The sequence below is a fragment of the Macrobrachium nipponense genome, chromosome 24 (assembly GCF_015104395.2).
Source record: "Macrobrachium nipponense isolate FS-2020 chromosome 24, ASM1510439v2, whole genome shotgun sequence".
Classification (NCBI taxonomy): Eukaryota; Metazoa; Arthropoda; class Malacostraca; order Decapoda; family Palaemonidae; genus Macrobrachium; species Macrobrachium nipponense.
Window position 1 is genome coordinate 72,145,147 of NC_061091.1, and position 25,910 is coordinate 72,171,056.

General features: G+C 42.5%; 2 protein-coding genes across 2 annotated transcripts in view; one reads left to right on the top strand and one right to left on the bottom strand.

Moving 5' to 3' along the window:
* The window catches only part of LOC135203457 (heterogeneous nuclear ribonucleoprotein U-like protein 1), a 69,803-nt gene extending 46,135 nt beyond the window's left edge, over positions 1-23,668 (top strand). The window contains exons 3-6 of the mRNA XM_064233185.1: positions 13,812-14,045; positions 14,398-14,702; positions 15,077-15,262; positions 23,546-23,668. Of these exons, the coding sequence (XP_064089255.1) occupies positions 13,812-14,045; positions 14,398-14,702; positions 15,077-15,262; positions 23,546-23,668 (848 nt within the window). The remainder of the gene's footprint in view (positions 1-13,811; positions 14,046-14,397; positions 14,703-15,076; positions 15,263-23,545) is intronic.
* Positions 23,669-25,277: 1,609 nt separating this feature from the next.
* Positions 25,278-25,910, bottom strand: part of LOC135203468 (heterogeneous nuclear ribonucleoprotein U-like protein 1) — an 11,905-nt gene continuing 11,272 nt past the window's right edge. The window contains exon 6 of the mRNA XM_064233195.1: positions 25,278-25,381. Within this exon, the coding sequence (XP_064089265.1) occupies positions 25,278-25,381 (104 nt within the window). The remainder of the gene's footprint in view (positions 25,382-25,910) is intronic.

Consider the following 25,910-nt stretch of genomic DNA (forward strand, 5'->3'; position numbering starts at 1 on the left):
ACTTGCGTAAACGTTAATATTCACTTGTTTAATATGATTTGTTACGTTAAAAGGATTAATAATCACCAAAATGATTCAAAATTAATAGTAATATGATTATGATTTATTTCAGGAGAACTTCTGGAAACAGAAAACCTCAAAGATAAAAAACTCGCAGTGAGCGAAATCCCAATGATGTAGATAATTTTCTGTAAAAAGGTAAGATTAAGAAATGTCTTCGTAACTTTCCAGCCACAGGAATAACGAAATTCGACCTGCAAAGGAAACCACTCAAAGGTTACTCCAAATAAAAAAAATAAAAGCTTGGTACTTAGCTTGATTTTTGTGGGAAGTCACGGTGTTTCGATAACGATGTTGCCCTTGGCCCTCCTCTTTAGCGGATGTACCTTGGTTTGGCTCTAGTTTCCCCATGCCACGTTGGTTTGGATGACTTCGAGCCCCTTGAAGATCTGATGCTGCAAGAACAGGCCGTTCGTTTTGTTTCTTGTGAAGTGCCGGAAACGCTCACTAACAATGTTTTCCTTCTGAATGATTTTAATGGAGAGAGAGACGAAGCTTGTGCTTTGCCGTAGGAAAAAGACACGTCGGGTTTGTTTCTTTGGAAGGTTTATTAACCGCTACTGAAATTGCTCACTAAACGATGATCAATAAGTTGACTTGAAGAAATCTCTTGCTTTCGTCGGTCGGTTGTGAACTTCTGATGATACTTTATTCATTATTCTGGTTTTTTCTTACTTCGTAAGACGTTGTTAGAATTCTTGTTTGCTTTCTGGAAAAGTCGCTCACTAAACGATGAATACTAAGTTGCTTGAAGAATCTGTTGCTTTCGTCTTCGTTGACTTCTGATGATAACCATTGTTTCATTATTGCTGGTTTTTCTTCGGAAGACGTTGAAGAGTTCTTTCTGGTAATCTGCCGCCCAATAATTATTCTGGCTTTTGCCTCCGTAAATAATAATGGGGCCCTATGGATGGTAATGTTAGACTTGCCGATAATCGTTACTTACGCTAAGGTCGGTTTGGTATTCGCACTTCCATATTCATTGGAGTGTCTTGGGGTTTGTAAGATCACTTTAACGAAGTCAGGTCATTATCTTTTCTTTGGTTATGACGACGATGGTGTTAAACTCATTGATGATTCGGCAATGATGTTGAGGTTCTAGTAGAAACCCACGAAGTACAAAAAAACTACTTTATATTCGTCTGAGATTACATGGTGAAGATCAAAGTATGGATTGCTACAGGTCTTTCTAATGATGATAGGCTTGATCGCTTTCTGCCAATGATGATTGGCAATTGGCTATTCTTTCTACATGATTGAAACTTAGGTAAAAGAGGTACCATGGTGTCTGCCAATGATGATGGCCTAAACTCTATTCTGGTCCTACCAGTTCTCGGTTTACAATCATAAAGGAAGCAGACAGTAGCTCGAAACACATAACATACATAAACTATGGACACATACTTACCTCTGGGCAGATATAATACGATTAATGGGCCGGCCCAGCCCTCCCTCAGGAGACAGGTAGGTGGAAGAAAAATCTGGATTATAAAACCGGGAATGGTTTTCAGAATCCCGCCACCCAGCGTCGGGAATGGGCAGACCACCTGACCTACCTGTCGCGTTGATGCCGCAAGATTTTGGCAATTCTGGTCGGGACGATGGAGTCCTCTGTAAGCTAAGTATACTATATCTCAGGGTAAGTTATGTACAAAAAAACTTTATTGTATCTTAACAATAATCCATATTTGTTGGCAGTCCTGATTTTATTTTATATTTTATGATGATCTAATTTCACAATTTTTTATTAAATTTGTATTGCATTTGTACTCATTTCAATAATTGTAAAGTAACCATTAACTCTAATAAAAAAAAAAAAAAAAAACAAAAAAAAAAAAAAGCTTTCCAAACTTCTGTTTACATATCCATCACTAACGGAGTATCGAACGATTTGCCAAGCAATCACTTTACAAAGATTAAGCCAAAATTTTAAATTTGCATTATCTCTGCTTCAAACTACTGAAACTACCAAAACAGTATCATAACCATTCCATTTCTTTCTTTGATTCTATCTTACCTAATGCTTTTTTTTTTTATTAAATGTGGTTGCATGAATAAGTTTTTCAATTTACATCATCTTTTTCACCAACTAGAAATACTTAAAGCACAAGGGTTAGATGCTGACCAATAGGAGATCAATCTTGTTTTGGGGTGGACCTAGCATTCCAATTCTGGAAAACAACCAAGACCCAATGGGAGAGCGGGCGGGAATGGTGGCGAGTTTTACTCCAGCTGGTGGCGCCGGGAGGTTTTAAATTGTTCTCCAGTGGTCCGGGCGAATCCTCGGGGCTTTACAGCAACAACCTTTCGGTATCTTGAAAACAATTTTTTCGTGTTTTGCTTTCGTTATCTCGAGTTTTTTTGTACAATGAAACTTCCCTGCCAGATATATACTTAAGCTTCATGTCCTCTGACGTTCACGACAGAAAAATTTCAAAACTCCTCGCGGCCACTCGCTACAGGAATCGGTCAGGTGAATCTACCCTTACCCGCCCGCTGGGTTGGCGGGGGTGTAAGAACAGTCCCCGTTTTTTGTCAGATTTTTTTCTGGTCGCCGGCTGGACAACACCTGTTGTTCAGTCCTTCACGATAGTTAGATTCTTGCCTCGTTGCCGACGAATTGGATTTGGTTGGTGAAGTTACCCTTTGTTTGTTTGGCTTCGGCTTGGCATACGCTTTTGGATTTTGGTTTTTTTTAAAAATTTTTTTTGGATTTTCTTTTGGATTTTTTCTTTGGATTAACTAATCTATGGATGATTCTGAGTTTGAAGAAAACCTTCTTTTAATTTAGAGTTTGGCTCAGTGAGGTGACTGTAAAGTGAGGCTTCCAAAGGGCTTGCTTTGGATCCTCACGGTCCGTATTGATATTGGTATGTAGGGGAATGAATTGCTCTTTCGTTAACCCGTTGGTTAAAGAGTGGCGAAGAGTTTTGGGCATGAAGATGGATGGCAAGGCTCTATCTTCTTATTTAAGGAAGTTGGGAAGGTGGACCTAGGGCGCCGCAAGGCTTCTTCAAGGAGCTCCAAGTAGATCTAGAGTCAGTGAAATGGAACGTTGAGGAACCCACTGTAGCAGAAGTAGTTTCCTTCTCTTGTTTGTTCAGCCCCTGCGCCCACCAGCGTTTGAACCCTCCGTAAGATTCGGTTTTCGGAAGTTGCATTCCGGGAGATTCCTCGATCAGGAGTAAGGAGAGCTTACGCCTCGCTCTCGACAAGGTAAGTAGGTGATAGTGCAAGTGCTCCGTGGCAGTGCCCTCCTAGTGCAGTGGAGGGATGCGTCTGACCGGCCTCACTAACGCTTCCAGGCCTAGACCTCTTCTAGACTCCCAAGACCCAATGGAGGAGGAAAAGTCGAAAGCCGCAGGTAATGGTTTAGGGATAACCACTCCACCGGTCAGGCATCCCCTACGGCAGATCTTTTTGTTGCTCGTTCCCAGGCTGGCCTTGGATCGAGCCAAGAAGGAGTTATTGCGCCAGTGTTTTCTCGTCATCTTCGTTGCCTTCTCCTAAGCGTAGTATGGAGCGCCTCGGAGTCGTCTCGCCCTCTCAAGAGGCCCTGGAAAGCACCTTGCGCCCTTCCTTCCAGCCCCGAATCCTTCGCGAAAGAAACCGGAAGTGGAACGCAAGAGAGCCAAGAATTCTTCTTTTTACACTTCTCCTGTTCGGTCTCGGACTACATCTCCTGTAGAGGAATTCAAGAGGTCTCCTCGCGCGCATCTTGCCGGGTCTGCAGGCGCAGATTGCGGCTTTAGCAGATTTCTATTGCCGGGTCTTCTCATCGTCGGAAGGACCGCCTCGCTTCCGGTGAAGAGTCCAAAGACGTCTCTTCTGCTCTCTCTCCTCCTGCCAGAGAAGTTATTGAGCCTCGTAGTAGGACGTCAGAAGTGCAGGTTGAAGTTCGGGATCACTCTCCGAGTAGGCTCTCCTCTCTCCCCAGCAAGAGTATTGAGCATGTCAGGCGCAAGGAGCCTGACAGGCGCTCTCCTCAGGATTTCCGCTCCTCTTCAGTTAAGTGTCAAGAGCTTGACAGGCGTCAAGAGCCTCGCACTCGTCAGGAGCGAAGGAAGAGTCTTTCGCTTGGTAGCCGCTGCCGCTCTCCTTTTGACGGGCGCTCGGTGCCTAGTAGGCGCCAGTGGAGGCATTCCTCTCCGTTTGATCACTCCCGATTGGATAGGGGCTCAGAGCCTTGTAAGCGCTGTGCTTCGGACAGGGACTCTTCCGTGGAAGTTTTTCTCCCCGTGGCAGGCGTCAAGAGCCTGGTAGGGTTTTGAGTCTGACAGGCGCCAAGAGCCTGGCAGGCGCCAAGAGCCTAGCAGGCGCAGAGAGCCTGATAGGCCGCTCTCTCCCTTGTCCAGGCGCTCATCTGTGGACGATAGACTTTGCTTCCGGCGAGCTTCCGTAGGTAGGCGCTCTATAGGCGCGTCAGTAGGCGCTCGCCAAGTAGGCGCTCTCCTAGTAGGCGCTCTCCAAGTAGGCGGCTCTCCAAGTAGGCGCTCTCTCTCCAAGTAGGCGCTCTGCCCAGTGGACATTCTCCCAGTAGGCGCTCTCCCGAGGAAAAGCTCTCCTCCTTGCAGTAGAACTTCTAAGCGTCATTCGTCTGAAGAGTATCTTGGGGATTCTGAGGAAGATTTGCCCAAGGATGCTTCCGTTTCGTCGTACAAGAGACTGACCGACCTCCTCTTGCAAGATTTTGGGGAGTCTCTTTCGGCCGTTGCTCCTCCGTCACCTCCGTCCTTATTTTCAACGACCAATACGGCTAAGAAGTCTTCAGTCGTTAAGATGAAACCGACAGTGTCGATGAAGAAGGCTCTCAAGAACTTCGACGATTGGTTGGTCTCAAAGGAGGAGAAAGGGAAGAGCCGTATTTTCTTTTCCCCCGTCCAAACTTACGGGAAAGATGGGGTTCTGGTACGAGTCAGGAGAAGCCCTTGGGTCTGACTCTTCCCTCTCCGGCAGACTCGGACTTCTCTTTCGTTGGTTGATTGCGACGTCGCTCGGCGCTTAATTCTGCGAAGACGACGTGGGGTATGAGCGAGTTAGATCACCTTCTGAAGGGAATGTCCGGGTCTTAGAAGTTTTTAACTTTCTTGACTGGACCCTTGGAGTCATGGCTAAGAGGACTCAAGATCAAGACACTCTTTCACCTGAAGACCTTCACGCGGTGCTGTCTTGTATGGATGGCAAGGCAGTGAGAGACGGATCCAGGGAGATAGCTTCCTTTTTGGCGCAGGAGTAGTAAAGAAAAGGGCGGTTTTCTGCTCCTTTCTTACCAAGGCTATTTCCCATGCACAGAGAGCTTCCTTGTTGTACTCTCAACTTTCTCCGCAACTCTTCCCGAAGAAAATAATCAATGACATTTCCAGCTCGTTGTCAGCAAAAGCGATGCAGGATATGCTGGCTCGTTCAGCTAGGATCCCAAAGAAACCTTCGTTCCAGCAGAAAACGAAGAAGGACACTCAGAGTAGGCAAGAGCCCTTTCGAGGAGGCCCTTCGTCCCGCACTTCTTCCTCCAGAGGTTCGAGACCACCTAGAATAGGAAGGACCTTCTCTCGGTCTATTAGGGACAAGAAATAGCTCGCGTGTCCTCCAGACAACTGTGGGTGCCAGACCTTCTGAATTTTGCAGACGTCTGGGCACAAAAGGGGCGGACAACTGGTCCCTCGCTATCATCAAGAAGGGATACCTCATTCCCTTTATCTCGAGACCACCTTTGACCACCACACCAAGGGAGCTGGGTGGCCAAATACAAGACCCACTCATGAATCAAGCCCTCGCTCTAGCAGTAGACTGATGTTGGAGAAAGAGGCAATAGAGATGGTAGAGGACCCTCTTTCCGCGGGTTTTCTACAACCGTCTGTTCCTTGTTCCCAAGAACTCAGGAGGATGGGAGGACCGGTTCTGGACGTAAGCGCCTGAAACGTCTTTGTGAAGAAGAGGAAGTTCGCTATGGAGACGACTTCATCAGTCTTGGCAGCTCTTCGTCCGGGGACCTGGATGGTGTCACTGGACCTCAGGATGCTTACTTCCACGTGCCGGTCCATCCTTCGTCACGCAAATTTCTAAGATTCAGTGGGGAGGGAAACCGTTTTTCAGTTCAGGGCCCTATGCTTCGGCCGTTTCCACAGCCCCCAAGTCTTCACAGGGCTGATGAAGAACGTTGCTCAGTGGCTTCATCTCGAGGGAGTGAGGATTTCCCTCTACTTGGACGATTGGCTAATCAGGGTCCCAGGGAAGTCCAAGGAGAAATGTCTGGAGGACTTACGCTTAACGTTGAATCTAGCAGCTTCTCTGGGTTTGCTAGTGAATTTCGAGAAGTCACAGCTAATCCCCAGTCAAGATCGTATCTATCTGGGGATTCTGATGGCTTCTCAGGTTTTTCGGGCGTATCCTTCCCCAGAGAGGATAACCCGATGTTCGGAGAAGGTCGCAATCTTTCTAGAGAAAGATGTATGCACAGCGAGGGAGTGGATGAGTCTGTTGGGGACACACTCCTCGCTGGAGCAATTCGTTTTTCTCTAGGGAGGTTTGCACCTCAGACCCCTACAGTTCTTCCTGACGAGGAACTGGAACCGAAGATCTTAAGGTCTAGACTTTGCGTTCAAGATTTTGCAAGTGGTAAAGGAGGATCTCCATTGGTGGCTAGACCCTCTCCTGTTCAAGGAAGGCCTTTCCTTTCATGTTCGGAACCCCAGCCTAGTGTTATATGCAGACGCATCGGACATAGGTTGGGGAGCTACTCTCAGGTCGAGAGAAGTGTCAGGCACCTGGATGGGGGATCAGGTGTCCTGGCACATCAACAGGAAAGAGCTAACAGCGATTTGGTTCGCTCTCAAAACCTTCGGAACCCCTCGTAAAGGAAAGTCCGTTCAGATCAACTCGGACAACACCACAGCCCTGGCTTACATTCGGAAACGGGGGACTCACTCCTTCTCCCTGTACGAGACAGCGAGATCGCTCCTCCTGTGGTCGGAGGGAAAGGAAGATAAGTCTTCTCACCAGGTTCGTACAGGAGAAAGAAATGTCAGAGCAGATCTGCTAAGCAGAAGGAATCAAGTCCTTTCCTCAGAGTGGACTCTGCACTCGGACGTATGCCAGGAGCTGTGGAGGACGTGGGGCAGGCCCCATCTCGATCTCTTTGCGACCTCCAGGAATGCGAGGATAGATCTATACTGCTCCCCTATTGCGGATCCAAGAGCAGTGTGCAATAGATGCATTCCTGATGGATTGGAAAAAACCTGGATCTTTACGTGTTCCCGCCTTTCAAGATTCTAGGGGAAACGCTAAGGAAGTTCGCAGCTTCAGAAGGAGCGAGGATGACTTTGATAGCTCCGTTCTGGCCCGCCCCACGACTGGTTCACAGAGGTACTGGAATGGCTGGTGGATGTTCCAAGATCCCTACCACTAAGAGTCGATCTGCTCAAAACAGCCCCACTTCAACAGGTTTTCACAAGAACCTCCCCGCTCTCAGTCTGACTGGATTCAGACTATCAAGAGTCTCGTCAGAGCTAAGGGCTTTTCGGCAAAGTCTGGCAAGGGCTATTGCCAATGCACGTAGACCTTACCACCTCCAGAGTCTACCAGTCGAAGTGGGATGTTTTTCGACGTTGGTGCAGGACTCATAAAGTTTCCTCCTCCAGTACCTCTGTGACTCAGATAGCAGATTTTCTTCTCTTCCTGAGAGAAAAATGCGGGTTAGTAGTCTCTACCATCAAGGGCTACAGGAGCATGCTTTCTTCAGTTTTTCGTCACAGAGGATTAAACATATCTGAAGATAAGGACCTCCATGACTTAATCAAATCGTTTGAGACGGTTAAAAGAACCTCTTGCTTAGTCCCTAGCTGGAATCTAGATGTCGTACTGCTCTTCCTGAGGTCCTCAAGATTCGAAACCTCCCCATACAGCTTCGTTCAGAGACCTCTCGATGAAGACTTTTTCTCTGTGCGTTAGCTTCAGAAGAGAGTCAGCGAGCTGCAGGTTCTAGAAGGTGAGGTAGGTTTTCAAGGAGGATCCGCGATTTGCTCTTTTCTTCCGGCTTTCCTAGCCAAGAATGAAAACCCTTCTTCACCATGGCCCAGGAGCTTCGAAATTAAAAGCTTGTCCTCCTTAGTTGGGACAGAAGAGGAGAGATCTCTTTGCCCGGTGAGAAGCCTGAAATTTTATCTTCAGAGGAAGAGAATACTTGGTGCTAATGCAAGCAATCTCTGGTGCTCAGTAAGGGACCCAGTACGCCCTTATCAAAAAATGCCCTCTCATTCTTTATCAGGAATGTTTATTAGAGAAGCCCACACATCGTGCAATCAGCAACAGTTTAGTCTTCTGAAAGTCAAGAGCGCGAAGTAAGGGCCATCGTGACGACTTTGGCTTTCAAGAAGAATATGTCATTGCAAAACCTCATGAAGGCCACTTTTTTGGAGGTGTGAAATCAGTCTTCTCCAATCACTACCTAAAAGACGTATCGATTACGTATAAAAAAGAAATGTTTTGGCTAGGCCCTTACTTATTAGCAGATTCAGTGCTGGGGCAGGAAGCTGAAACACATCCTTTTATCTTTTTCCCTGTTAGTTTTTGATATTGATTTTTTGGTTGTACGAAGGAGGTTGCAGGAGGCAGCTCCTTCTTTCGTATACTAATATTTTGTAATTGGTTAGGTGATCGTTGTGCTTGAGGCTCATTGCGTTGGTAGTGATAGGCTCTGTCACGTAGCGGTTGATCCCCATTGACCAGACCCTGTTTGGATTCTGCCAAGTAAGTGGACTCAGTTCCCATTGGTAGACCCAAAGAGTTCTTCAGCTACAGGTCACGCCCTCGCTGAAACTCTTTAGGCAACGCAGACTAATAGACAGTAACTATGAAGTCTTCTGCCTAGATCAGGTAAGAACCAAGGGTATATATTTATTCCTTTTACATGTGTTGTCCCCACTTTCTATGTGAGTATGTGTCTCTTTCCCTCCACCAAGGGTGTCAATCAGCTAAGTATATATCTGGCAGGGAAGTTCATGTACAAAAATGATATTGTTAGTATACAATAAAGTTTTGTACATACTTACCTGGCAGATATATACGATTGATGGCCCGCCCAGCCTCCCCTCAGGAGGACAGGTGGAAGAACAAATCTGACAAGAAAGGGGGACTGGTTCTTACACCCGCCACCCCAGCGGCGGTAAGGTAGATCACCTGAACCTACCTGTAGCGTGTGCCGCGAGTTTTGAATTTTCTGTCGTGACGTCAGAGACATAGCTAAGTATATATCTGCCAGGTACGTATGTACAAAACTTTATTGTATACTAACAATATCATTTTTCATAAGTTGAGCCTTTTGTATGTCGAGGTACCACTGTGTATATACTATATATATATTACTCTATATATATATTATATATATATATATATATATATATATATAATATATATATAATTATTAGTATATATATATATTAAAATTATCAATATATATTATTAACTATATATATATAGATATATATATATATATATATATATATACTATATATATATATTATATATATATATATATATAATATATATATATATATATATTATATAGTATAATATATATATATATATATCTATATATATATATATATATATACAGTAAGTCCTCGGTTACGCTGGTCTCGACTTACGATGTTTCGTGGTTACGAACGCGCCCCCATAAAAATATAAAAAATAAAATATTTTGCGTCGTTCCGTCTTACGCGGTTTAGCGTCGTAAGCAACGTAAACAAACGCGAACTAGTTCCAGGCACACGGCGGAAGAATACGCTTTGTGGGGGAGAGGACGGCGTCGCTTCGCTACGCTCAGTCCTCGCCCATACGCCATTGGTGTTGTTTACACTGCCTCTCTCTCCCTCGTGTTGTATCGTTTTTGTAACTTTTTGCTCTTTGTTATGGCTCCCAAGCGCAAGGCGGACTCTTCTGATGTAGTGCATCGAAGAAAAGAAGGCCATCACCATGGAAAGTTAAAGTGGACATTATAAAGCGATCCGAGAAGGGAGAAACGCCAACAAACATTGGCCGCTCGCTTGGCCTTAGCCGTTCGACCGTTGCTACCATTATCAAAGATAAAGAGCGCATCGTTGAACATGTGAAAGGATCTGCTCCTATGAAAGCGACAGTGATAACTAAGCAGCGTAGTGGTCTAATAATTGAAATGGAAAGGTTATTGGTGCTTTGGTTGGAAGACCAAATCAACGGCGTATCCCAGTCAGCCTTATGGTGATTCAGGAGAAGGCGAAAAGATTGTTTGAAGCGTTGAAAAAAGAAAAGGGGGAGGGAAGTGAAAGGTGAAGAGTTTGTGGGCTAGTAGGGTTGGTTTATGCGATGATTTAAGGCTCGGGCCAATTACCATAACTTAATTGCAAGGTGAAGCTGCTAGTGGGGATGAGAAAGCAGCGATGTGAATTTCCTAAAGCGTTGTCTGAGATAATTAAGGAGGGGGGTTGGGTTTTATTCTGCTCAGCAATGGTTTAACGTAGACGAGACAGGTTTTGTTTTGGAAGCGTATGCCTAACCGCACTTACATCGCCAAGGAGGAGAAGTCAGCACCGGTCATAAAGCCAGCAAGGAGAGGCTAACTTTACTTCTTGGGGGTAATGCTGCTGGCGACTTCAAACTGAAGCCCTTGTTGGTGTATCAGGCTGAAAATCCAAGGGCACTCAAGGGCATTTGGAAGGGTCAACTACCAGTAATTTTTGGAAGTCCAACAGAAGGCATGGGTGACACTTGCAGTGTTTGAGGACTGGTTTCGTAACCATTTTGTTCCAAGTGTGGGAGCGGTATTGCGCCTCCAAGGGTATCCCCTTTAAGGTGTTGCTAGTGCTGGACAATGCCCCTGGCACACCCTGCCCAGCAGGGAGACTTCAACCCTAATTTGTCAAGGTGGTTTACCTTCCACCTAATACCACGGCCTTTTACAGCCTATGGACCAAGGGAGTGATTGCTTCGTTTCAAGGGGCCTATACCTACAAGAAGGACTTCGGTTTCAAGAACCTACTACCTACCGAGGAAAGGAACAATTGCTATGGCTTTACAGGCAACTGAAACCAAGAAGGACTTGACTCTGAAGGACTTTTGGAAATCCTACAACATCCTTGATGCTGTAAAGAACATTGCTAATTCCTGGAGGAGGTTAAGCAAACAAACATGAATGGTGTCTGGAAGAAAATTTGTCCTCAATTTGTGAATGATTTCCATGGGTTTGAGGACACAGTTCAGCAGTTGTCAAGAACGTTGTTGCCCTGAGTAAGGAAATCAATTGGAGATGGAGGTTGATGATGTTACAGAGCTGCTGGAGTCTCATGGCGAGGAGTTATCTGCTGAGGACCTGATACAACTGGAGAAGCAGATAATAGAGGAAGAAGAAGAACGCACCCACCCCAGAGCCTAAGGCTTTCACAAGGCAGGACTTGATAAGAGGTTTTGCAGAGTTGCAGCAAGCGTTGTCAACTTTTGAGGCTCAGGATCCCAACTTGGACAGGTTCACTAGGGTTTCCAGAGGCGTCATGGATTTGATGCAGTGTTACAAGGAGATCTTGGATGAAAGAGGTCGCTCTCTGTTCAGACTAACTTGGAGCAGTATTTTAAGAAGGTAGAGAGGCCTGCAGAAGATCTGTACCCTCTACCTCAGCTGCCTCTGCTAATCCAGCACACCTTCTGAATGTTCTGCTAACCCAGACTCACCTGCCCCAGTATCTCCAGCACTTCTGTAGGTTCTGCCTCCCTAAAGAACTCACCTGCCCCAACATCTTCACTAGTATGTTCTGGCCTCACCTCAAGAATCACCTGCTCAGCATCTCCAGTACTAGTATGTTCTGCCTCACCTCAAGAATCATCTGCCTCAGCATCTCCAGCAACTTCTGGAGGTTCTTTTTCTCTTCACTAACCTCCCCCAGTCTCTCCAGCACCGCAGCTTCCTCTCCATGGTGCAAGCCAATCAACTAATAAAGGTAAGGAATTGTTCTCTCGTTGTTATTGATAGGTATTTACATTAAATCATGTGGTATTTTTCAATGTTCCGACTTACGCTGAAATTCGTGTACGATGCATCGTAAGAACGGATCAACGTCGTAACTCGAGGACCCCCTGTATATATATATATCTAATAAAAGGAGCCCATAAAAACAACCAAAAACTGTAGAGAGAAAAGTACTTTTCTCTCTACATTTTGGTGTTTTTATGGGCTCCTTTTATTAGATGGATTCTGTTGTTACAGAACACTTTTACCAGTCATATATATATATATATATATATACAAAAACAATACAAAAATAGTTAGCTTAGGTTATACATCATTACAATCTTGTAATCCCCAATATGATGTTAATAGTTATAAAAATTGCAGAGTTGTGTTTTTCTTACTCTTAATCGGTTGTTTTGTGCAACTCTACTTTTGTTGCAAGCAAGCTTACTTGGTTGCTTACTTGCAAAGTTACTGTTACTTTATTCTCTTGTAGCAAGATGATGTTACGTTATTCTCTTGTAGCAATTCTCTCTGTATTCTCAAAACAACAATAATGGGGAAAAAATTTGTTGGAAAATGGTTATTTTTTGAAAATGATGTTATGTTTGCAAGCCTGCAGACAAGCAACCTAACATTTTTATTTGGTTGCTTGCCTGTAAAAATTATTGTATTTTAGTCTCTTGTATACTTTATTCCTTCTATAACAATAACAATATGAACAAACTACTTTTCTGTTATAAATTGTTTTTGTTGCAAGCATGTGCTTGCTTCCTGTTTATTTGCATAGATTATAACAATCATTGTTTAATTTCATCATTTCACACCCTTTCAGTAATTTTTAAAACAATTTTTAATGAGATTAATTAGGAAAGTTTGGTAAATCAAGATTGCTTTGCAATTGCAAGAAATTACAAGCAATCTTCAATAGGCAGATTTTTTCATTAGTGCCAAGTAATTCCCCATATCATACTTAAGAAAATTACTTCTTTATCTTAAAAACACTGAAATATCACGTTTTGAATATAGGTAAACTTTAAACTTGATTTATTAAATTTTTCTAAAGTGGCGGAAGTTGGTTGAAGCAAAGGGCGCCTTATTTGTTTCAAGATATTTATGTAAATTTACTGGGATAAAAGTAGCACTTTTCTTTGCAAATTTACAATTACATCGGAAGTACCATCATAAAAGCTAAGAACTAAAAAACCAATACTGAGTAATTTATGAAACAAATATATAAAAAGATGTGAGAGAGAGATGAGAGAGAGAGAGAGAGCGAGAGAGAGACGAGAGAGAGAGAGAGAGAGAGAGAGGAGAGATGCTCCCTTGAAGTCAAGTGCACTACTAAATCATGAGCTGTCTAGAATTGGCAAGCTGATCTGGTCTAAAATGTTCCAATAGTAAATTTACAGGCTTTTGAAGTAATGAAACCTCTTTCTTACCTGATTTCTCCATATCAATGGCATATAATATTGATAACACAGAGATAATGTGGCCACCACTCAAACCTGTTACTTTTACTCATATGAGGGTATCCGTCCATTAAGGGTTGATATCATTAGTATTTTTGGGATGGTGATATATTGTAATTTTGTTAGGAGTATTTCTCATATATTATAGTAAGACGTTTGAATAAGTCTAGTATTTGCACACAGCTACACTTTTTGATGAGGTGATTTTAGTGTTTGGATAATGTAGTATGTGTTTTGTACACAGTGCTAATTACAGTATAATGGATATTGTATTAAAAAAATATATTTATTTTTTATTTTTATAGCAGTAAGAGGGAACCAGATACTAATCGTGAAGGTCCACCACCAACGGCATTTTCTGCTAAAGAATTTGCTGAACCAGAACGAGAACCCTTTGAAAAGAGACGAGGCGAGAAGCGGCAAGCATCCGCCAGCCGAGAGGGACCCCCAGATTCCAAGAGATGTCGTCCTGAAAGTGCTGATAAACATACAAGATGATGATCTGAATTATGATGAAGAGGCAGTGATTCTTGACTGGTGTAAGTTAGCTTCAGAATTTTTTCTTTTAGTGAAACAAGGGAATGGCTTTTATACTTTTGCATAGTTGGTGTTGTTCAGAACATTTGCTTATGGAAAGTTTCAGTCAGTGATGTACAGTCTTCAACCAGAGTTTCATCCAGTGATCAGTTTGTGACTGTCTTCTATTTACAAAATAGTAATCCAAGCAGTACTTAATGCTACATTAGTCTTGTGAAGTTTTAAACTTCCCTGATCATCTTGGAAGCATAGTAATTATAGCATTGACAAATTTAGTCAAACTTGCCATTTTAAATTCATCTGATGTATTTATGAATAGGGATGCCATTTGATATGTGACTTTTGCTCCACAAGACAACCGTGATTTGAGTTTGATCATAGATAAGGAGACCTTCTTGAGTGCAAAACCTATGACTTCTGAAGATTTTGCTTATGCATGGCATGGAGTTCGTGCTAGCTATGGCTTCCTGCGTGGTCGCTTATTCTATGAGGTTAAAGTAGAAGATCACTTGGCAGTTCCTCACCTTGAAGGGGAACAACATCCTCACATTGTACGATGTGGGTGGTCCATTGATGATGCTGGAATGACGCTTGGAGAGGAACCCTTCAGCTATGGTTATGATGGAAGAGCAAAGGCATCCACAGATTTGAAAATCAAAGTAAGATATGACTTGGAAAAATTGTATGGTTTTTGCACAAGTTTACAACCAAGATTAGCATGCCTAAGGATAAATTATCATGTTGGTATAATGCTTGCAAATATATGTGGTAAACATTTCTACTTTTACAGGGGTTGCTAGAATGATTTGTTCTTATGTAAGAAAGGGAAATTCAAGCAGAGTAATGGTAAATAACACTCACAAATAAGCTTAAAAAGACCGTTTGGAACAGTTGAAAAGTAAGAGGCTGGAAACAGTGTAGTTGGTGTGTGAGAAATCATGCAAAGAACTCTTTGTATCTTCTGTAGTGGGTTATGCAAGGGGAGTTTTTGCAAAACAATTCAAGTGTAATACTAATCAGTATTGTTCTACAGGATTATGGACAACCCTTTGGAAAAGGTGATGTCATAGGCTGCTTTTTGGACATGGATTCTAATCCTGTCACCATGTCATTTAGTGTGAATGGGAGGAATTTTGGGAAGTGCTACGAAGTGTCTCATCGTAGCCTACAAGGAAAAGCTTTGTTTCCTCACATCTTGACCAAGAATTGTACTTTCAAGGTTTGTATTTGGAACTTTTGGATCATTTGAATTATTATATTTTCATCAAGGAAAGTTACAAGTTATTTGTCCTTATTTGTATCTGCTTAGGTTTATGCAAGAAATATTTATTAAATTGTTTATATTTAAAGTATTTTGTTATATAAGTAACTTACCAAGTAATTACTTAGCTAAAGTTTCAACTTGCATGACAGCTAAAACTTTGAAATTTGCGGTAGCACTACTTTTGTTTTGTGTAGGTGACTAGCCTCGTCCACTTTTGTTTTGTGTAGGTGACTAGCCTCGTCCACTTTTGTTTTTGTGTAGGTGACTAGCCTCGTCCACTTTTGTTTTGTGTAGGGACTAGCCTCATCCACTTTTGTTTTGTGTAGGTCACTAGCCTCGTCCACTTTGTTTTGTGTAGGTCACTAGTCTCGACTAGCCTGTCCACTTTCGGGGAAAGAGAAAGAACTTGGCAAAGAGCTTCTAATTTGTTTTTTGCTTGCTTATGACAGTTTCAGTTGTGGGAAGTCAGCTTGTTTTGAAATTCTATTGCTTTTATAGTTTATTTTATATAGGTATTTTTGCCTTTGGTAGCCTTTTTGGCACGATTAGCGAATGTTAGGTTTGCATTTTGGGAGCGATTTTTGTTTTCACAGATTTAAGTTTTTTTCAAGTTTAAGAGCCAATTTTTTTTTTTTCCTAATACAACTTTTTGGATAGTTTGACTAGTTCGAACCTTAGTATGTCAGACTCAAGTTTCAGTTAGCATTTGTTATTGCAGCAAAGGCTGTAATACGAAATTAAAGTTTCTTACAACTTGCATACCCTTTGTACCGACTGCAGGGTGCAAGTGTGTTCTGCAGATTTGACATGTAACAAGTGTAGAGACTGGGATAGCAAGAAACCTATAAAGAGACAGGAAGAGTAAACACAAAAATCTAGGGCTGATAGCAAGACTTTAGGTAGTCACGACTCTACTATAGTCATACCCCTACGTACGAAAAATCCAGGTCACGAAGGCAAAGAAAGATTTTTTTGCTTTTGTGTATGAAAATAATTCAGGTTGCGAAAGGGTGTATGTACTGTAAGTCCGAGATTCGCCCAGACCGCCGAAAACAATTTTAAAACTCGCGCACCGCCAAATCAGTAGACTCGCCACCATCCTCCTGCTCTCCCGCCCTTTGGTTCCTGATGTATTCACCGCCGTAAGATCCTGCTCTCCTATTGGTCAAACATCTGTCCCATCATGCCTCTATGTAAAGGCGTTCCTTGACCATTTTTTGCGGCAGCGTTATCGTAAACACCTGAAATCATTCATTCACATATATTTCATTTGTTAACATAAATAGTGTTAGTGATTTGCTTTTGTTGTACTTTAAGTTACTTTGTGTTGTGTGTGAACTTAATTATTTACGTTATTAGACATGGGTCCCAAGAATGTTGCTGAAGTTCTCGGAAAGAAGAGGATGCTTTCTATGGAGAGTGAAGATGGCGATAATCAAGAAGTGTTGATGTTTTCTGCCATTTGTTAATGTGTTTCGTAAAGTTTAGTGGTAATGTTTTCTGCCATTTTTTAATGTGTTTCGTAAAGTTAAGTGTTCATGTTTTCTGCCATTTGTCCTCCTCTGTCGCCACTTTCGGAGATTGCCTCACTTGAAAGGTAAGGTTTCCACATTTTACTACATACGTACATACATACATGTACGTACAGTATTTCTTGTACCCTGTACACTAATACACTATTACAAGTACAGTCACGGTTAGGTTAGGTATTGAATGGTCCAAATTGTTGTATTTAACCCTTTAACGCCGAAGGGGTATAATAAAAATCGTCTCCCGTATGCCAGTGGGGTCTGGGAGTGAGCGCCGAAGCAAAAAAAAAAATGTTTTTTTTTAAAAAATCACAGCGCGCTTAGTTTTTAAGATTAAGAGTTAATTTTTGGCTTTTTTTTGTCATTGCCTGAAGTTTAATATTCACCATCAGAAATTAAAAAAAAAATATCTATCATATATAAATAATGAGATATATGATAGCGTGAAAAAAAAATTTCATATATAATTGTATTCAAATCGCGCTGTGAGCAAAACGGTTAAAGCTAATGAGTTAATTTATTTTTCGTTGTATTGTACACTAAATTGCGATCATTTTGGTATATAATTCATTGTAAAACAATCAAAGCAACACAGAGAAAATATTTCACAAATGATGCATGAATTCGTAACGCGCGGGACGTAAAAAAATGTTTTTTTTCTAAAATTCACCATAAATCTAATATTGTTCTAGAGACTTCCAATTTGTTTCAAAAAATGAAGGTAAATTACTGAATATTACTATTCTGTAAGATTTTTACCTTACAATTGCAGTTTTCGACCATTTCGGACTAGTTAAAGTTAACGAATGTCAAATTATTTTATATATTTTTATTTATATGCAAATATTTCAAAAATGAGTACAAGCTACAACCTTCAATTATTTTTTTTTATTCTAAATGAAATTGCGCACAATTTTCATATATAAAACTCTATGAAACGCCTAATATGAAACGAGAAAATATTATGAGAATGCAACGTACGCATTTCGGAGATTTGCGGCAGAGAATCCGCGGGTGGAGGGAAGGAAAAAGTTTTTTAAAAAAAAATCACCATAAATCTAAATATTGTGCCTGAGACTTCGAATTTATTTCAAATGAAGATAAATGACTGAATATTACTAGACTAAAGAATTTTAGCTTATAGTTGCTTTCGGTCAAAGTTGACCGAACGTGGTTTTTTTTTTCTATATCGTGATTTTTATGCAAATATTTTTAAAAATGAGAAAAGCTACAACGTTCAATTATATTTTGTGTATTCTACATGAAATTGCGCACATTTTCATCTATAAAACTATGAAACGGAGCAAATATTACGAGAATGCGACATACGCAATTTTGAGATTTGTGCGGAGATCCACTCCCGGAGGGAAGGAGACCGCTGTCCAAGACCTGCAGCCTGATCACCCACCGTGGGTCGTGATCGCTTGCAGTCCCCTCCCCTGACACACGAGACTGATGCTACCGTCCTTGGTCCAGCACTTCTCCGCAGGACAACGCTGATCCAGACCTGCAGCCCGATTACCATAGTTCTCCCAGCCTACTGGTTCTGCTAGTAGCAGGGTAGGAGCATCAGATCTCCCTCACCTGTTTCTTCAACCTCCTCGGGCTACACTGGGAGGAACGAGGTGAACAGGAGTGACCGTGATGAATGCACTTCTTACAGTCTGGCCACGAGCATGGTTCGGTATTGGGACCAAAACAGATCATATGCTCAAGTGGTTGGGGGAGATCGTGGGGGCTGGCAAGGACGATGACGCTTTCCTAGACTCACGGAGTGACCTCATCACCGCTGTTCACATGATGGTCCTGCTGGACCATGCACACAGAGACCGGTGTGGGCTCCCCCTTCAGTCCTCTTGAGAGGTTCGACCTCAACGAAGACTGGACGTGTCGGAGGACGGTATCGGCTCTCTCCTGTCAGGTGCACACTCAGCCCCACCCCAGACGATGGTCACAGTGGCGGCAGGCGTTTTGCCTACAGTATGAGTTTCGTAACCCTCCTCGGGAAAAAGTTTTCTCCAGACGTCCTTGATTTCTATTGGAATCGGGAGGACCACCATCCGATGATCGTCTGACAAAAATTTTGGGGGGGGGGGGCGTTCACTGAGCGCTTAAATTTCTTCGGAATTTCTAGCACTCTCTGAGTGATTTTGTCTTCTATGATCTGCAAAAACTTGGCCGAGACCATGGTCCAGAGTAGGTGAGACGAGAATTTCTGATAATTTTTACTACAATAATCAGGAATCTCGCCGAATGCTCCAATTCCTTGGAATTTCTGGCGTCTCTGTAGTGTTTTGGTTTTCCTGTAATTTCCAAACACACTGTCGAGACACACATTCTCGGTAATTGTTGTTACGAACTCAGGAGTCTCGCTAAGCCATTAATTCCTGGAATTTCTAGCATTTGAAGGAAGTACTGCTGCTGAAGGAAGATATCTTCTGGAGGGGCTCAGCCTGGATGGACTTGACGGTCCGTCGCCCTCAGTAGGTGGTCACCCCCTGGGATAGAGAAGAACGGGCATTAACAGTCTGTCCTCCTTTCTTTTTTTTCCCTTTATTTCTTTGGTTATACAGAATGAAACAAAGAAATAAGAGGAATTTGGTGGAAAACTCCACCAAATTCCTCCTCGTAATTTGAACCCTAGAGACTGTTTTTGGTCAATCCGTTCAGGATGGATAGCCCCGAAAGAGTGAATGCCTCTCCAGTGCTACTGTTTTGGGAACATCCAGTTCGGCTTGAACTAGTCCACTTCGGTATCCTGTTATCACCATAGAAGTCTTCATTCGGGAAAACTTCACCTTCGCTCTCTCATTAGAGAATGAAGGAGGCTGGCTTACAGTCCTTATTCCTTGTTCCTCGAATGGAAGAGAATTTAGGCTGGAGGTCTATGTACAGGACCTACAAATACTACATATATTTCTCTCGCGACATGCTTCTGTTAACAGTTGAATTGTCTGAGGTGTATGCACATAACTGTAGTTAACTCTACGGGTATGTGACTTGAGACGAATAGTATCTTCTCTTAATTGAACTACAGCTCGGGACTGCCTTGCAAGCCTCCCAAGAGTTACCGGCTTCGATTTTGAGCTACTAGTGGTATTGTGTACAACAACACCACGGCATTTGCATTCACCGAATGGGACGGGGTTGGGCTTCCCTCCCAGTTCGGTGAAATGCTTCAGCGTATTTTCTTGCGCTTGATAGTTCTAGCCGAACGCATTCCTTCATGGAATGGATTACCTGGCAACTCAGGATGACAAGTGAGCAGAGCAAGCGGTGTACAGGTTGGCTGCCAGCCTTGCCTGCCGCAGCCAGAACAGCAGGCTCTCCGAGATAGTTCATTTGGATTTTGTCTCTCCTCCTCTGCGATGATTGACTACCAAATCGAATCTCTGCCCGGCAATCACAGCCTTAGGTTTCTGGTTGGCTGGAATTCTCGCATACCGTGCATGACCATATTTCCTGCATCGCCCTATGACGTTGCAAAAATTTTCAGACAGAGATATCTCACTAGACTCATCATCTTTCTGTTTACCTCACCGTAACAGAAGTCTGTAGCTTAGTCTTCCGCTTCATTGCACCTGCCGCTGTGATAATGCAGAATGATTTCTTCAGACATCTGAGTTTGTCTTCTAAATACATCACATAATTCGTAGGTTTACAATTTCTTTGCTCACCCCGACTTGTAGATGAATAACGAAAGACTTCACCTGTTCCCCACCCTGCCAGCTCTACTTTCTACGTATAGAAATGTCCTCCCTGATCCAGCCCATGAGAAGCGGTTTCTTTAGGCAGTACAATCCCTGTTTTCATTACTGAATGGCGCTCCGCTTTCATTGCAAACTCCGACTTCTCACCGAACAGCAATGAAGGTTAGCAGTTTAGCATTTTCAGTCTGTAAAAACAACAGGGATTAAACTTGTCTTCACTGGTTGGTGTCATGACTGGACTTTTCTATGTTCAGAATATTGAGAGAGAACTTCTCTCGATTCAGCTGTGAAGACGTAGTCTGCATTCACCTTAGTCTTTCACTGGCATATAGTATTGTTTCTCCTTAGTTGAGATTCAACTACTATGAGAACTCCTGTCTTGCCATCAGGGACCTCAGTTTCTAGAAGGCAATTGACTATCGTTTGATGGGCGCATGCCTTGAGAAGAAATCATCATCTCGTCTCCAATCATCGTGGCGAACAAGATAGTCACGATTTGTATGGTTTCTCGGCATGAACCCTTCAAAAGGCGAGTGTCATGTGACTACGTCTCGGATGCATGACTGCTCACCTCACACTGAGCGCAGTCAGGTCGGCAGCCTGTTGAAGAGTCTGAGACCATCATGAGCTACACTGTGGATTTTGCATTGGTTTGATCCAGATCAGTCATTACTTTGTCCTATTGGTGTGGTCCTGTACCCACAAGGATCAACACCCACCATGGATTGGGTTAGTGTCTTTATCCACTGCGGAATATTACGAGACCATGAGAGACTTCTTCTGCAGTTGGATAGTCCAGTGGATGGGTACTTGTCATCACTCCGAAAGAATGTCGGTCAGGAAGATAGATAAGGTCTCATTGCGATCATATTTATCTTTCCCTTTGGGCCTGTTGACAGGTCCTTAGAACCTCATATCCTTGGACCGGTGGTGGATGCTTGCAGGTTGTGTTTGCTTACCCAGCTCCTTCAAGAGGACAAGTTTGCTTCTCGCCTACGTGTGCAGTTCTAGAGGTAAGAGGATGTGAGAGTGACTGGCCTCTCCATCTTCCCCACATCATCCTTCCACTCCTCTTCCTTCAGGTTGAGGATAGGACTCGAAGTTACACTGGCTGGTCGAACAATTGATGCGGTAAGCTTACACATACAGCATCCTTTTTATGTTTCTTATCAGAATCATAGAAGCAATCCCGCTCCTTCCTCTAGCAAGGGGAGGAAGGAGACTGGTAATAATGCAAACCCTTCCAGAACTTTGCATTAATGCCTCCAACTTTAAATATTCTTCACAGCCCATTTTTGGATGAGTTACGATTCCTCACTCATTTCAAAAGGCCCAGAAGTCTGACTCTTGATCATGCAGCTCCTATACTCCGATGAAGTTTGTCAGAGACAGGGCACTTCTCCTTGCTCTTACGACCAGGAGGAGTGGCCTAGGTGTGTAGAACTCCAGTCAGTTTGTAGTGGCTTACTCATATTCCTCCCACCAATCAGTAAGTCTTCCTTATTGTAAGAGCAAGGGTTTGTATCATCGTGTAGGAACAAATCACAATTTTTGGAAGTAAATTGTATTTTTCCTAACTATACAAACCTGAGGTCCTTTACATTCATGCCCACCTCATGTCAGCCCTCAATCTGAAACCTGGGCTGAACGGCAAAGTGGAGTGTTTACATCCGGGCAGGCTAGCCTACCCGCGTGCCACACGTAGTGTTACTGCCTAACCACCTTGTTCAAGACTTTAACGGCCGTAATTCCAGCTATGCCGAAAGTAATTCCTTATGTAAAGGACCTCAGGTTTGTATAGTTAGGAAAAATGTAATTTACTTCCAAAAATTGTGATTTTTATTTATTTTTCTGTTGTCTGGAAGTCCAAAGCCTAGGCTTAACTTAGTACCAAACTCTTGCACTTCTCCAAAACTAGCCTTATACCACCTGTAATGTTCAATCGCAAAATTTTAAGGCCATAAAATTTATCTAACTATCAAACCTCACATGATTATATGCAGTAATCAATATTTGAAGGCTTTTTTTAATGAAAAACACAATAAAAATGCAGTTTACATAGTTCTCAATATCACCCAAAGCATTCAAAGTAAGGTTTTCTTAGGATTTTTGATGATGTTCCACAGTTTTCTGGCTTAAGAAGCATCTCAAGAATGGAATCCCCATTGTAAACTGGGGATTACCTGTATATAAAACCACAAATTTGATTATAAAATTGCTGTTTTTTTTATAACAAAATAATTATATATATATATGTATATATACGTACTTTCCAAGTACTAATTACTAAATCATGACACACTGTACAATAAAAAAAATTTAAGCACCTTTCGTAGTAGTTCTTCTTTCCCCAAAAGTGGGCAGGGCTAAACAAAAACAAAAATAAACCTAAACAAAACAAAAAAACAAAAAAAAGCACTACAGTTAATTTCAAAATTTTAGCTGCTGTGTGAGTTGAAAAACTATAGTTATGTAATTGTGTGGTAAGTAGTTTTATGCAAAATTTTTATTCCATTATAAAAATGTCAAATTATTTAAGAGAAGTTTGGAATTTTTTATATATTACCTATCTTGCCATTTTTTATGCTATTTTTTGTGAAACATTAAGCTATTGAACTGCCATTATATTTCTTATTAGTACATCTAAACATATTTGCCTCCTGTTTATCTCCCTGTAGCTTAGTAATTCGTTGTAACTAATAACCTATCTGTATTTTAAAATGTTTCAAGGACTTTGATATTTCCTTTGATTAAATGGATGTTGAATTGCCTGGGAAGTGTAGGGGCTCTGCATTTTAAGTTAAGTGTGTTTCACAGGGCAGTGGTACAGGGTAAAATTACAGTCCAGTGAGTTTGGCTCAATAATATGTAATCTGTTATTTTATTCACAACAAATTGTTTTCTCTAGGCCTTAGAGAGAAATTGAATGCTTCACCACATTAAACTCAACACTATGTACCTATTTCAAATGAGGCTAAGTGGATTATTATTACCAACAGGTGAACTTTGGGTCAGAGCGTCCGTCGTTCCGGCTCAAGTCAAGATATAGATTTGTTGGTCAGATCCCTCTGGTGGAGGAGAGGTGTTGGGGTCACGGGGCCTCAGACACGACAGAATTCTGAAGTAGGTATTCATTCCCATTGTGAACTGCTTTTTGTATGGTTTGAAATATGTATTCATTTTAGGAAGGCTTGGAAACTACATATTTTTATGTTTGTAAGTGTTGCTTTTGATAATGTATTTCTCAAGAAACTTTCAATGTATCCAATTTAGGTACAGCCATACCCCTACATACAAAAGTCCCTACATAAGAAAAATCCAGGTTACGAAGGCAAAGACGAAGAATTTTTTGCTCCCGTGTACGAAAATAATTCAGGTAGCAAAAGTGTGCACTGCAAAGTCCGAGATTCGCCTGGGCCGCCGAGAGCAATTTTAAAACTCGCGCGCCGCCAGCTCGGTAGACTCACCACCATCCTCCCGCATGGAAAGAAGAGGATGCTTTCTATGGAGACGAAGATGGAGATAATCAAGAAGTATGAGGCTGGCATGCGGTTGAGTGTGATTGCTAAGGAATACGGCCGAAATCCGTCGACGATAGGCACCATTCTTAAGCAGAAGGAAGCCATCAAAGCAGCTACACCTTCCAAGGGCGTGACTATTTTTTCCAACAAGAGGAGCCACGTGCATGACAAGATGGAAAGGCTGCTTCTCGTATGGATTGAGAACAAGGAAATCGCTGGTGATACGATAACCGAGACGGCAATCTGCCAGAAGGCCAGCGCCATTTTCGGTGATCTGAGTGCTCAGGCTGAAGACGATGCAGGAGAAGGGAAATCGAAGGCAACCCCAGACTTCAAGGCTTCTCACGGTTGGTTTGAGAAATTTCGCAAACGAACTGGCATCCATTCGGTGGGGTGAGGCATGGCGGGGAGGCTGCCAGCTCGGACACGAAAGTGGTCCAAGCCTTTGTTAAGATGTTTGACAAGTTGATAACCAAGGAAGGCTACAGTTCTCAGCAAGTCTTCAACTGTGACGAGACTGGCCTTTTTTGGAAAAAAATGCCTAGTCGTACATACATTACTGAGGAAGAGAAGAAGCTACCCGGGCATAAGCCTATGAAAGACAGGCTTACGCTTGCACTTTGTTCTAATGCCAGTGGGGATTGTAAGGTGAAGCCCCTACTTGTCTATCATTCTGAGACTCCTCGAGCCTTCATGGCCCACAAAGTGCTAAAGGAGAAGCTTCCAGTGATGTGGAGGGCTAATGCGAAAGCCTGGGTAACAAGACTTTTGTTCACCGAGTGGGTAAATCTGTGTTTCGGCCCGACAGTGAAGAAATTTTTGGAAGAGAAGCGCCTCCCTCTGAAATGTCTGCTTGTGTTGGACAATGCCCCTGCTCACCCTCCTGGCCTCGAGGAAGATATCCTAGCGGAGTATTCTTTCATCAAGGTTCTTTATCTTCCACCTAACACCACCCATCTCCTCCAGCCCATGGACCAGCAAGTGATACTGAACTTTAAGACGCTGTATACAAAACATCTTTTCAAGAGATGTTTCGACATCACCGATACCACAAACCTCCCCCTGCGTGAATTTTGGAAGGAGCATTTCAATATCATGATATGCATCCGACTCATCGATCAAGCTTGGCAGGAGGTTTCGAGGCAAACCTTGAATTCTTCGTGGAGAAAACTCTGGCCTGATGCCGTATCTGCCCGAGGCTTCAAGGCATTTAACGTGGGCAAAGCTGATGCAGATCCAGAAATGGTTGACGATCCTGAAACTGTTTTGCAACCAGTTCTTGACGAGATCGTTGCACTCGGCAAGTCCATGGGGCTGGTTGTCAACGAGGATGACATCAATGACCTTCTCCGGGAGCACCAAGAGGAGCTTACGACGGATGACCTGAAGGAGTTGGAGGCCCTGCAACATAACGTCATTCAAGTAGAGTTCTCTAGCAGCGGTGAGGAGGAGGAGGAGGACCCAATGACAACAGCAGAAATTATGGATGTTCTAGCTGCTTTTCATAAAGTGCAATCATTTGTAGAAAAGAGACACCCCAAAAAGGCTTACACAGGTCGTATGCTTGTGCAGTTCAATGACGTTTGCCTGAGTCGTTTCAGGAACATTGTCAAAAGCAGGCAGAAGCAATCTTCCTTGGATAGTTATTTTTTAAAGAGACCTTTCGTAGTAAGCAAACAGGAAGGTCCAAGTGATACAGAAAAAACAGAAATTTGAAAGTGAAGAAATAGTAAAAATGTAAAAATCAGTAAAAGGCAAAATAAATAAATAAATAAAATTTTAAGTTTTTTGCAAAGTAAGTGTTATTGTTTTGTGCCATTTGTTAATGTGTTTGTAAAGTTTA